Genomic DNA, 13563 nt, shown 5'->3' on the forward strand with positions numbered 1-13563 from the left:
GGAAGGTGTCTCTTTTGGAGCCATGAACTGTGCAGCCTTGGGTTAGGGGACAGGGGATGCTTCCCCAGTTGGTGTCTCAGTATGCTGCATGCCACCCCAGTCCACTGTCCTATGCCCAGTTCTGCCTTAGGCCTTGCCTAAGAGTTGTAGTCCTTATGGTCTAGACTGCCTTTTAAGTTTACTTAGAGACCTAGAGCACTTGGGCCCTTGGTGGAAAGGTTTGTGAGAATTCAAATTTGGACCGCTGGGATCAGTGGTTCCCCACCAGATAGGGCTGGTTTAAAAATTGCCCCCTCTGTGGGTGATTGTCAGCTGCGTTTGGTCTGGTATTTCTTTCTGCTCTAACAGAACAGCACTGAGTTCAATGGCTCACAATTGCTGTATTCTTCCTCCCCCAGTGCCCAGAGAAACTCTTTGTACCATGAGGCCACTGCAGCAGTCAGGGGAGGAGAAGTGGCTTCGGTGATTCAACTTTTTTTTTTATTTTTTTAATATCTTCAGTGCCTCTTTTGGGGTATGAATTTCAAACTAAGTACTATGAGTGCTCACCTGATTTTTTCATTCCTATGAAGGTGTTTTTTCCTTGTAGATAGATGTTAAATTTGTGTCCTTGTGGTGAGGATGATCAATGGAAACTTCTATTCTGCCATCTTGCTCTGTCTTTTATTATGGTATTTTTTTTTCTTTTAGTATTGTGGCATATGAAAAAATATTTTCGACCAAACACCCATAATCATTTTTATCTAAACTGCTATCAGTCATTAAAAATGTCTATGTTTCATTGAGCAAAACTGGGACCAGTGTCTTTAAGCTTGTCACTTGCTGGGTCTGTAAAGAATTGGTTAACTGGTTATGAATGGAAATTTTAGTTATTCCAATGACTTACATAGTTGCTGAATGTTGTGCCGTAAAATACTGGTTCTGACTTTCAGTACATCATTTTAATTAATTTTGGTGTAATTTCATACATGCAATTAATCTCTGGATGGAGGTTAGAGACTATGTTGTATCGATGCCCTGATTAAAGAGTGTTATATTCACCGCACTTGAAGAAAAAAATCACTAGTAGTACAAAAATATCATTGTTTCTCTTAATTCAACTTTATCCCAAACATAACTTAAATCACTCCTAACTTCATTGCCATGGGGCATAGTATTTTAACTAGAAATATTAAATACTTCTAGTAAATTCGAGTAGGTAAAGAATCCCTAAATATATAAACAGTAGTTATACTTACAGAAAACTAGTGGCATTTGTCCTATCAATGAGTTGTTTTAAGATGAGTCAGAGGTAATGAAGAGTCAGAAATCATCTCAGAAGACATGGTACTTTCTTCTAAAACAGAATCAGAAACTATTAAGACAAATGGCAATGAATTCTGCCTCCCCCTAAATTAAAGCAGGAAAGTATGAGTCAGAGGTAAGGCCCTTTTAACATCTCCAGATATATCCCATGGGGTCAGGGCCAACAGGATAGACCTTATGAATGGACTTACCTGAAGCTTTCTTTAGCCCCTCTGTGCATGGCCTCATATTTTCTGCCCTAAACTTTTCTCTTTTTACTTCAGTTATCACTTATCCTGGATGCATATCACAACTATCCCATACTCCCCATTCCTTGACTAGTCTTACCTCCAACAAAGAAGAATATGCATTTTAGTTAAAATCCAGATTTATTAAAAAAAAGACACATCTATGATTCCCAGTCCTTCACCTCCACTGGGAAAAAAAATTTTTTGATGTGTTTGAAATGTTCAAGGGAGAAAAAGACCCAAATTTGCTGCCTCTCCCATGCCATCCTTCAGCTTCTCAACCTCACCTGTGGAGGTTTGATTCTACTTGGGCTACATACTACTTTTTAAAAAACCAGGTCACTGAGAAATGTGGGACTTTCATTCTATATGTGACCAATGTTTTAGTGACCAAAAATAACAACAACAACAAAAATCTACCACAAGATTCTGTCATTCACCCACTATAGATAGCATTAATGACTTCCAATTAGTCACCAAGGACTTGATTAGAACGAGCCATCTCTGACTAGTTACTGCCAATTTGAAACTCTATTTGCATTAAAGAGCAAAAGATATGAACTGTTCTTACAGTGCTTACCCATTTCCAAAAGAATGTGATCCATGGACAAATTTGTCATTTATCAAACTTCTCTCACCAAAATTTGCCACCATCTTTATTATGACATCCATTTAATCAGTAGTCAGAGGCCATGGGACACATAAGAAATGGCCTTCTCATGTGATATAGAAACTGAAATCTTCTTTTGGAGAAAAGGAGATTTCTGGACTGTGATGATAGTAGATCCAAAAGAAATTGGTTGAGATCTTTTAGCAATTTAGAAGGTAGAACCAATCAGAGTTAGAAGCACTCAAGAAGCCCTGAGACTTAAAAGGTAAAATACCTTCATATGACCTTAAATTTTTGACACTATTTTCCCTTCTTGAAGTTGTATTATGTACTGACTTCCTTTACCTGAGGTTTTCTCTGACATACAATGAACCAGAGGCAACTCTAGTTTTATTATTTTCCTGACATTAATAAGCAATCAGTTAGGTTTACAGCAGTGTCTATTAGTGAAAGATCATATTTTCATTTTTGATTACTGATTTTTTTAAAGTTTAACCTAATCACGAATTTTCATTAAAATTTACCCTTAGATCGTTACCCTGCTTCTTTAAAACAATAGTTCAGATAAAGTATACCTGCAAAATAAAAAGCTTTTGGACTTTTCTTAGAATGTTCTTAAAGGACCTTTTTACAAGAAATTTTTAAGAAAATCTTCTAAGAAATGTAAAATACTTTATACCCGCTATTGAAGAATAGTAATGGTGAATTTTATTTTGAGAATCTGACTCAATTTATACATAGAAATAATAACACTCTTAATATTTATTCATATTCTTAAATTGGCAAGTTAAAATTGTATTTATTTATGTACTCTTAAAATTTTAGATGGTATTTCTTTGGTTTCTTTTTTCAATAAACATTACTTTTAGGGGTGGTAGTTTTGAAGGGCGCAGGGAAGAAATCTTTTTATCAGTAGCTCAATATTCTGGGATCAGAAAACACAGTAGTTTTTGTTTTGCTTTTGCTCTTTTTGGGCAGTAATTACCTGATGAGTTTCTCATACTGAGAACTCTCCCGAGTACAGAGTTCTTGCCAGCATCAAAAGGACTTCCCTTTTGAGAAGTAACCATGTTTCAGTGAAAAAATCATTGAACTGAAAACTAAGAGACTTGACTTTCAAATCTGGCTCTGCAATAAACCGTGTGATCACGGGCAAGTCACCTAATGTTACTGTGTCTTAGTGTCCTTTTCATAAGAGGAGAAGTAAGGCTAGATGATATCTGAAGTCTGTTCTAGTACTAGTATTCAGTGGTTGAATATACTATATTTTTGTTATGAATACAGCTCATCTAACTTAAGCACAAGAGAGCAGCTGCTAAAAAGGGCTGATTAGCAACAATTAGGAGTGGCATTTCATTTGTATTGCATATCTTCCCAATTAAAAGCATTTAGTGATTAAAATTACATGTTTGAAATACAGTCTTTAAAAGGAAATATTTTCAAATAAATGAAATCTCTGGGTCAAGGCCAATTTGTATTTTAAACATTTGCAAAATATTAAAGAGTTTTGCTATAGTATAAGGCATGCTTAGCCATTGCAGGTTTTAGAAACTGAAGTGAGGCAGAGATAGAGTCAAAGAGCGAGACAGAGAATACAAGTGCACGTGTGAGCACAAGCAAATGAAACACGTAAAAAAGAGAATTCTGAATTATTATGCATGCTAGTAAAAAATGATTGGTTCCTGCTAGGATGTTTACAGAATTAATCAGATTATGTCTTGTGTTTCATTTCTATACTTCACATTAAGTCATATGTTTAAGATTTTCCTTTACTTCTGAAAACCAAAAGCTGACTTTTCAAAATCAAGGGAAGAATAGACTAAAAAAAATGGAGACCTGAAAAATAGATTTGCTTCACTGTTCTCATGGATATAACAACCCTAATATCTTCAATTAAATCTCCTATGTTCCAGCTTAAAACATTGTGAATTTAAATTAACACTTCAAGACATTTTGATCTGAGTACATATTCCAAAGAACATAATACAATCATTTGATTGTTCCCTCTGATGGAGGAACCAGAGTAGTGATAGTGGACACAAGGCCAGAAAAAATGAAATGGTATTTATTATATATTTTTTATAAAAACAAAGTTGGGGGAAGTACACATTAAAACAGAACTTAGTACAAAAATTCTATCATTTTCCAGAACCTTCCTGAGTGCCTACTCTTTTGTCAAAAGGGAAAAACAAAGACTGTTCTTAATTTTGAAATCTGACAAAATAGAGGAAAATAAATCAATAGCATAAATTTCTATTCTTTGTACTAACATTAAAAAAAGAGAACCACATGCTATGAATAGTACTGTTCTACAAAATAGGTTTTGCTAAGTCCTAGTGGAAAAAAAAATACATGTAAAGCCTTGTATGTGGCTTTATCAAAATTAACAATACTATTATTAATATTTTAATGTAAACTTATTTCTTCCAATGAGAGATAGTGTTTTCCTACCCAAAGAGAAATGGTGTTTTCTTACTCAAAGAGAGATCATGTTTTCTTACACATCACTCTCCTTCCCTTAGTATGACCTTAAAGTAGCGAGGGACTTGGTGACCTTAGGGTTATCGGCAGATATGTGACTAACGGCTTGGAACATTTTATTGTAATCTATTTTTTATTGTATTTCCCTTGACAAGGCTACAAATGAATTCTGAAATAAGTGTTCTAGAAGTAGTGCATAGACTCTAAGTGGCACCACCGTAGTGAATATATAAGCAACAGTTGCTATTCCCCCTAATAGTTTTAGACAGCCTATAGCAAACCAAGAAATTTTTAGTGGAATGAAAGTGAATTTATGATAATACCTATTATATCTGTATTGATAATATTTAATATGTATTAAAGTATTTCCTTAATGTTTTCTAGAATAGCCATTTTATTGTAGTGTTATCTATTTGAATCTATGTTCTTGCATTCCTGTGGCCCAAAGAAGTATCAGTAATATTAAGAGAAAAGTGACCAAAAAATTTAAATATCAGATTAGTCATTGATAAATCAAGCAGTGGTGAAAGTCAGAAATAAATTTTTAGTCTTTCCACCAGCATTCCTCGATCTAAAGAGTAAATGGCTTTTAATCAGTTTTAGAACTAGATCTCTTTGGAACTATTTTTAGTACTTACTGGCACTGTATGCATTTTCTGGGCAACTGTACCAGATTTATAGCTCTAAAAGTGCTGTGTTATTTATTGCCTTCCAATAGGCAATGAAGTGGTGTCTTGCACATGCATATGTCAAAAATGTTTTCTACAGTTGTCTCATTAATTCTTTCCCAGGACAATAGGCAAAATATATGGCTCTTTATTTGGCAATGAATATCCTTTATCAATTTTTTAAAAGAAAAAAAATACTTCTCTTGCAAGTTGCACATCCTACATCAACTTTCTTTTTTTTTTTTTTTTTGATTTTACAAATCTTCACAAAGAATTAAAGTCTCAGAAGGGCTTTATCTTGCTTATTTCAGCAGGTTTTGCCTTAGGTTTGCAATCCTAAAGCTTATTTTTGAATTTAGGAAGAAATATCACTCACAAATGAAGGTTATTAGGATGAGGTTATTAGAAAGTCCATAAATTTTTCATGACCTCAACCTCAATTGGCACTTTTGTATACTAGAGATCAATGCCATTTCAGATATCAGAATCCAAAAATCAACATATCATGTGTAAATGATTCTTGCTTACAGTTCATGTATATTATTTTCTTCCCTGATTTTTGTTTTCTTTGTTGATCACACGTATCCGTGTATTACAGATGTAGGATTTTGTATTTTTTCAATAATGTACTGGCTACATACAACACTTAGTATTTGTCATAATTTATTCTGAAAATCAAGTTTTACAACTAGGTTGTAAAATTTTACTAGCAATTGACACTTTGGCTTTTATTACATTTTTGAACAGAAAAGAAGTAGTTGTTTCAGGAAATAATTTTGAAATTGTTTTCTGGACAGTTTTATTAAAATAAAAAAAAAAAACAAGTCAACAGTTATAGAGTATTCCTGTGCCTATACAGACTAAGAATTAAGAACAATCAAATTCTGCTCTTCTTCTTTTATCTTTTAGAATAAGAACCACTACTTTAATTAATGCATTTATTTATCTAACAAATGTTTTCTGAATGTGTTCACATATGCCAGGTGCTATATCTTTAGAGATTATACATTTAAACAAAGCTTCATGCCATATTACCCTACACTCACATTCTTTAGTATATGAAGGTTTACGTAAATTACCTAGAGATATACACACAGAGAGTTTGCCCCTATACACAAAAATAAATAATTTTAAGTGGATTTGGAATTCAGGATAGTGCAGGTCAATTCTCCCAAACTTTTAACTTTTTTGTATGTAAGTATGTGTCTATGCTAAAGATAGGGAGATGATGAATTAAGGAGCCATACATCTTATCTTCTTTTTCATTTTTCTCATTGTCCTCTTGTCATGGTCAAACATATGGCAAAAGGCTTCCATGTTTTAATTGCTCATGTGGATGTGAGCTCAGTTGAACTAACTACATTTGGGGTAGGACTGACGTTGGATTCATGTGTTAGTCATTCTTTATTCCTGACGGAGATTGAACAGAAAACAGCCCTGGAATCATCATTCAGTAATAATAGGAAGCTCATGTTGGCACTACACTTTGACATCAACTTAGATGTCTCACCAAAATTTTGTTGAAAATTATCTATGTCTTAACCTATGGGCAACTTCTGTTCAAATTCTGTGGACAATATTGAGTTTAAATATGTTTGCTCAGCATGTCTTTGTAGAACTCTAAAAAATCTGGAAAAATGGGGGTTATGCATGCAATCACCTGGATAATCATAGATTTTTTTTAAAGAAAAATATGATGTCTTAAGATAGTACAGTTCAATAGAATTTGTGCAATAATGAAAATGTTCTACATCTTCAGTGTCCAGCATAGTAGCTACTGGCCACATGGAGCTGTTGAGAACTTAAAATATGGCTAGTGCAAGTAGGAACTGATTTTTTAAATTAATCTAATTCATTTAATTTAAATCTAAATTTAAATGCTCCGTTGGGGCTAATTACCATCATATTGAACAGAGTAGTTGTGGAAGACAGAAGAGCAATGGTGACATTATCCATTAACTAATATGTACATTTCATTATCACCTTGAGAATTAGAAAAATATATTTTTAAGATTATTGCCATTTCACATAAAGTAATTAAAAGACAGTGAGTATGCTGATCTTGGATTTTTCATCTGACACAAGCTTGCCTTAATTTGCTTTGTAAAGCAAAGGCCAACTCAAAATTCAGACAAACACATAAAACTAAAAACTAAATATATAAACAAGAAATGCACAAACATAAATACATAAATTTTAAAATTAAAACTGACACAATTCGCTTTCCCAGATGTATTGTATTCATAAATTGGATAATTGGCTCCGAAACTTAAGAACTTTGGAACATTTTACCTGCTCTTTTTATGCTATACTATCTTTGTTTCTGTTTATGCAACATCTAATAATAACTTACAATTTCCTGATATAGCTCTTATGAAAAATGTAATTATTCTCTTAATGTAAATCCATTAGTATCAATATCATCATTAAATCCATAGTTATTAATTTTTCTTTCACCTTAGCTAGAACTTACCTTTTATCACATTAGTAAAATATGTTTATTCACCACCATAACCCTGGCATCTAGGAGAATGCTCTGACCATATTAGCCACTCAGTATTGGAATGTCAAGGATTAAAAGAATAGTACTAAGTGCCATGGATTTTATGAAGGACAATTTAGAAACTATTTTTTTCTACCCATAAATAGACATTTTGGATTTGAACCTTCCTAAAAACCTTTTGGAATATCATTACAAAAATTAAATTATCATAAATCACTAAGTTTGTTTAGATCAAATTATAATAGTATGTTATGGTATTTACTTACATTCAATGTTGTTGTCATGAAATTCTATTTTTTCTTAAAATATGCAGTATATGAAATAATAGATTTTGCTTGCTAATTTTCAACTGTAAATACATATAACATGGAAATATTTTTCTTACTATATAATCAAGGAAAAGCCAGGTTGATTGTTGCTCTGAGTAAAATAGTAATAGAATGCTCACATTTATTGTATGAATTAAAAACAAAATAACCAATACATTTTGGTTAGCTCACGTGAATTTATTTTAAAAACACGTTGGAACAAGCTAATGATTTTAATTAATATTTCTGAAATGCCGTCTTAAATTTTGTAATAAACATTTTATTCCTCCACAAAGATATATTATGGCACTGCAGTTGAATAAAAGTATAAATGAATCTCAGCACCCCCCCAAAATCTGAAAGTTTGCAGAAATATCTTCAAGTAATTCATAAGAGGAAAAAATTAGATGCATTTGTATATTGTATAAGACTATATATAGGCAATTATAAGACAGGTAAATTTTTTAAAGATAATGTGATTGAAATGTATAAACTGATCATATATTCTAGCAGTCTCTGAAAACCTGGTATTATTTATTAGGTTCTAATTTTTAGGATCTTGTTTTAGACAGTGGTATGACAAAACTATAACCTCAGATCTTATCCTGTTCTTTTATGACACAGCGCATAAATGAGAGATCAGTAGCCAATCCATGCCACGTGTCCACAACATTTATGTTAAAAATGTAATAGAGAATTAAAAATTATTTAGCTGTACATATGTGTGTATATACATATATATATGTGCACATATATATATATATATATCTCACCCATGAATAGGAATCTTAAAGTCCTCCTCCGATGTTTTCTTCATACCCTCCAGTACCTTTCTATCTCATTCATCTCTGTCATAATGCTGCAAGTAACACTGGACAGGAATCCTCCTCTCTCATTTCTCCTCAGTGAGCTGGCAAGATCACTACATTTGTGTGTAAGGATCATCTTACTGTAGTTCAGAGAGGGGATTTTTATTTTATTTATTTATTTATTTATTTTTTTTTTTTTTGAGAGAGAGTCTCACTCTGTCGCCGAGGCTGGAGTGCAGTGGCGCGATCTCGGCTCACTGCAAGCTCTGCCTCCTGGGTTCATGGCATTCTCCTGCCTCAGCCTCAGCCTCCTGAGCAGCTGGGACCACAGGTACCCGCCACCATGCCCGGCTAATTTTTTTTTTGTATTTTTTTTAGTAGAGACGGGGTTTCACCGTGTTAGTCAGGATGGTCTGTATCTCCTGACCTCATGATCCACCCTCCTCGGCCTCCCAAAGTGCTGGAATTACAAGCGTGAGCCACCGCGCCTGGCCGAGGGGATTTTTTTTTTTTAAATGTTCCCATACTGTGACTTCGTGGGCATGAATTGAAAATAGGTCCTATCCCAAGCTATCTTTTTCAATTTGAGGTTTTGATCTGTGAATTTTAGTTCATTGTGCTTGCATGGTAAAAAAAAAAAAAAAAAAAAAAAAAAGTAAGAAAATAGCATTGCGTTGTTAATCTGTGAGATAATTTCATTTTAATTGTGTGTTCCTATGGGAAATATTGAAATTCTGTGTATTTTGTACAAGTTTATATTTTAACCAGAGTTTGTGTATTTTTTTCCATCTGCTAAAGGTTTTAGCTGTATTTATTATATATGATACTTATGATGTTGTCTTGGAAGAATATTTTTATTTCGGTGCTTACTTTGGTACTGAAAAAGCATCTTAGACAACTGAAATCTACAGTAAAAAAATATTTTAATTCATTTGGAATAATCTTGGATAATTCACTTACAGCTTCATTTATCTTGCGAAAATTTAGTGACGATTCTTTTTAAAATTCTATGTACTTTTTTCTTTTGAAAACCTAAATAGTTCGAAAACCAAACATTGTATGTTCTCACTGATATATGGGAGCTAAGTTATGAGGGCGCAAAGGCATAAGAATGATACGATGGACATTGGGGACATGGGGGGAAGAGAGGGAAGGTGACAAGGAATAAAAGACTGCAAATATGGTGCAGTGTAAATTGCTCCAGTGATGGGGGCACCAAAATCTCACAAATCACCACTAAAGAATTTACTCATGTAACCAAATACCACCTGAACCCCAATAACTTACGGAAAAATGAAATAAAAAATAATTTATTTTAAAAAACTGAAATAGTTCACATAATTTTAAAAAACTTAAATAGCTCACATAAATGAGTTACCTTTATTATCCTAAAATGCTACAATCTGAAGCCTCCCTTTCCCAGAACATCTTCTAGCACAGTTCTCTAATTTTGCAAATATCAAGAAAAGTAAAGTAACTTGCTTGTAGTCACATTTGTTAGAGGCAGAGTTGAGATTTAGAACTCAAGTCTTCTGGCACCTATTTCTGAACTGATCCCACTCTTTTATGTGGCTTCAAGAAACTAAAAATTGTTCTCATTAGATAAGTTAACATAAGTTAAATTATATTTTATTATTCGTATTAATACTAATATATTAATTTATATGAACGTAAGTTAATTCTGTTTCACTGCATGTTTTCCAGGGTCAAAACATTTTTGGCCTCGATGTCATTGAAACACCAGAAGGAGAAAAGATGCCACAACTGATAGTTCAAAAGGAGTTAGATAGGGAAGAGAAAGATACCTACGTGATGAAAGTAAAGGTTGAAGATGGTGGCTTTCCTCAAAGATCCAGTACTGCTATTTTGCAAGTAAGTGTTACTGATACAAATGACAACCACCCAGTATTTAAGGAAACGGAGATTGAAGTCAGTATACCAGAAAATGCTCCCGTAGGCACTTCAGTGACACAGCTCCATGCCACAGATGCTGACATAGGTGAAAATGCCAGGATCCACTTCTCTTTCAGCAATCTAGTCTCCAACATTGCCAAAAGATTATTTCACCTCAACTCCACCACTGGACTTATCACAATCAAAGAACCACTGGATAGGGAAGAAACACCAAACCACAAGTTACTGGTTTTGGCAAGTGATGGTGGATTGGTTCCAGCAAGAGCAATGGTGCTGGTAAATGTTACAGATGTCAATGATAATGTCCCATCCATTGACATAAGATACATCGTCAATCCAATCAATGACACAGTTGTTCTTTCAGAAAATGTTCCACTCAACACCAAAATTGCTCTCATAACTGTGACGGATAAGGATGCGGACCATAATGGCAGGGTGACATGTTTCACAGATCATGAAATCCCTTTCAGATTAAGGCCAGTATTCAGTAATCAGTTCCTCCTGGAGACAGCAGCATATCTTGACTACGAGTCCACAAAAGAATATGCCATTAAATTACTGGCTGCAGATGCTGGCAAACCTCCTTTGAATCAGTCAGCAATGCTCTTCATCAAAGTGAAAGATGAAAATGACAATGCTCCAGTTTTCACCCAGTCTTTAGTAACCGTTTCTATTCCTGAGAATAACTCTCCTGGCATCCAATTGACGAAAGTAAGTGCAACAGATGCAGACACTGGGCCTAATGCTGAGATCAATTTCCTGCTAGGCCCTGATGCTCCACCTGAGTTCAGCCTGGATCGTCGTACAGGCATGCTGACCGTATTGAAGAAACTAGATAGAGAAAAAGAGGAAAAGTATTTCTTCACAGTTCTGGCAAAAGATAACGGGGTGCCACCCTTAACCAGCAATGTCACAGTCTTTGTAAGTGTTATTGATCAGAATGACAACAGCCCAGCTTTCACTCACAATGAATACAACTTCTATGTCCCAGAAAACCTTCCAAAACATGGTACAGTGGGACTAATCACTGTAACTGATCCTGATTATGGAGAGAATTCTGCAGTTACTCTCTCCATTTTAGACGAGAATGATGGCTTCACCATTGATTCAAAAACTGGTGTCATCCGACCAAATATTTCATTTGATAGAGAAAAACAAGAATCTTACACTTTCTATGTAAAGGCTGAGGATGGTGGTAGAGTATCACGTTCTTCAAGTGCCAAAGTAACCATAAATGTGGTTGATGTCAATGACAACAAACCAGTTTTCATTGTCCCTCCTTCCAACTACTCTTATGAATTGGTTCTACCATCCACTGATCCAGGCACAGTGGTCTTTCAGGTAATTGCTGTTGACAATGACACTGGCATGAATGCAGAGGTTCGTTATAGCATTGTAGGAGAAAACACAAGAGATCTGTTTGAAATCAACGAAACAACAGGCAACATAATAATGAAGGAGAAATGTGATGTTACAGACCTTGGTTTACACAGAGTGTTGGTCAAAGCTAATGACTTAGGACAACCTGATTCTCTCTTCAGTGTTGTAACTGTCAATCTGTTTGTGAATGAGTCAGTGACCAATGCTACACTGATTAATGAACTGCTACACAAAAGCACTGAAGCACCAGTGACCCCAAATACTGAGATAGCTGATGCATCCTCACCAACTATTGACTATGTCAAGATCCTGGTTGCAGTTGTTGCTGGCACCATAACTGTCGTTGTAGTTATTTCCATCACTGCTGTAGTAAGATGTCGCCAGGCACCACACCTTAAGGCTGCTCAGAAAAACAAGCAGAATTCTGAATGGGCTACTCCAAACCCAGAAAACAGGCAGATGATAATGATGAAGAAAAAGAAAAAGAAGAAGAAGCATCCCCCTAAGAACCTGCTGCTTAACTTTGTCACTATTGAAGAAACTAAGGCAGATGATGTTGACGATGATGGAAACAGCATCACACTAGAACTTCCTATTGATCTAGAAGAGCAAACCATGGGCAAGTACAATTGGGTAACTACACCTACTACTTTCAAGCCCGACAGCCCTGATTTGGCCCGACACTACAAATCTGCCTCTCCACAGCCTGCCTTCCAGATTCAGCCTGAAACTCCCCTGAATTCGAAGCACCACATCATCCAAGAACTGCCTCTTGATAACACCTTTGTGGCCTGTGATTCTATCTCCAAGTGTTCCTCAAGCAGTTCAGATCCCTACAGCGTTTCTGACAGTGGCTATCCAGTGACAACCTTCGAGGCACCTGTGTCTGTACACGCCAGACCGGTAGGTAATCCAAGTTTCTAACACAACTTTCTAACTATTTTTTATTATTATTTTCAGTTGATGTAGAACTTTACAAAATCTATTGACTTCAAAGAGGGATCAAAACAATTATATTCTACAGATGTATCCAAATAGATATATGGATTCATTTAAGTTTGGTAGAAGATGAGAACAAAATAACTACTGATTTAGGAAAATTGGATGCAGAATGATAATTATAGTAGGGGCAGTTTTGTCTGTAGATGGCAGTATGACAATTCTTGCTAGAGAATACGTTGAAAAAACTTCAACACAAAGGGTTGTAGCACTGTCCTCAGTACCATTGTGTGCATGAGGATCAGAATAGTCTGGGCTAGATACATCACAGTAAAGCTTTTCAGAATCTGATAAATAGCTCTAAATACTAATGATGTTGAGAATCCTAGCTTCACTTGGGAAAATCTGTGGCTGTTCAC

The 13563-nt window shown here is 34.8% G+C and overlaps 1 protein-coding gene across 2 annotated transcripts in view; it reads left to right on the plus strand.

Moving 5' to 3' along the window:
• PCDH11X (protocadherin 11 X-linked) overlaps positions 1-13563 on the plus strand; it is a 732575-nt gene that overhangs the window by 25482 nt on the left and 693530 nt on the right. For both annotated transcript variants that reach the window (XM_015127772.3, XM_028842286.2), the window contains exon 2: positions 10616-13108. In XM_015127772.3, coding sequence (XP_014983258.2) covers positions 10616-13108 — 2493 coding nt within the window. The remainder of the gene's footprint in view (positions 1-10615; positions 13109-13563) is intronic.

This window comes from Macaca mulatta, chromosome X (assembly GCF_049350105.2).
Source record: "Macaca mulatta isolate MMU2019108-1 chromosome X, T2T-MMU8v2.0, whole genome shotgun sequence".
Taxonomy (NCBI): Eukaryota; Metazoa; Chordata; class Mammalia; order Primates; family Cercopithecidae; genus Macaca; species Macaca mulatta.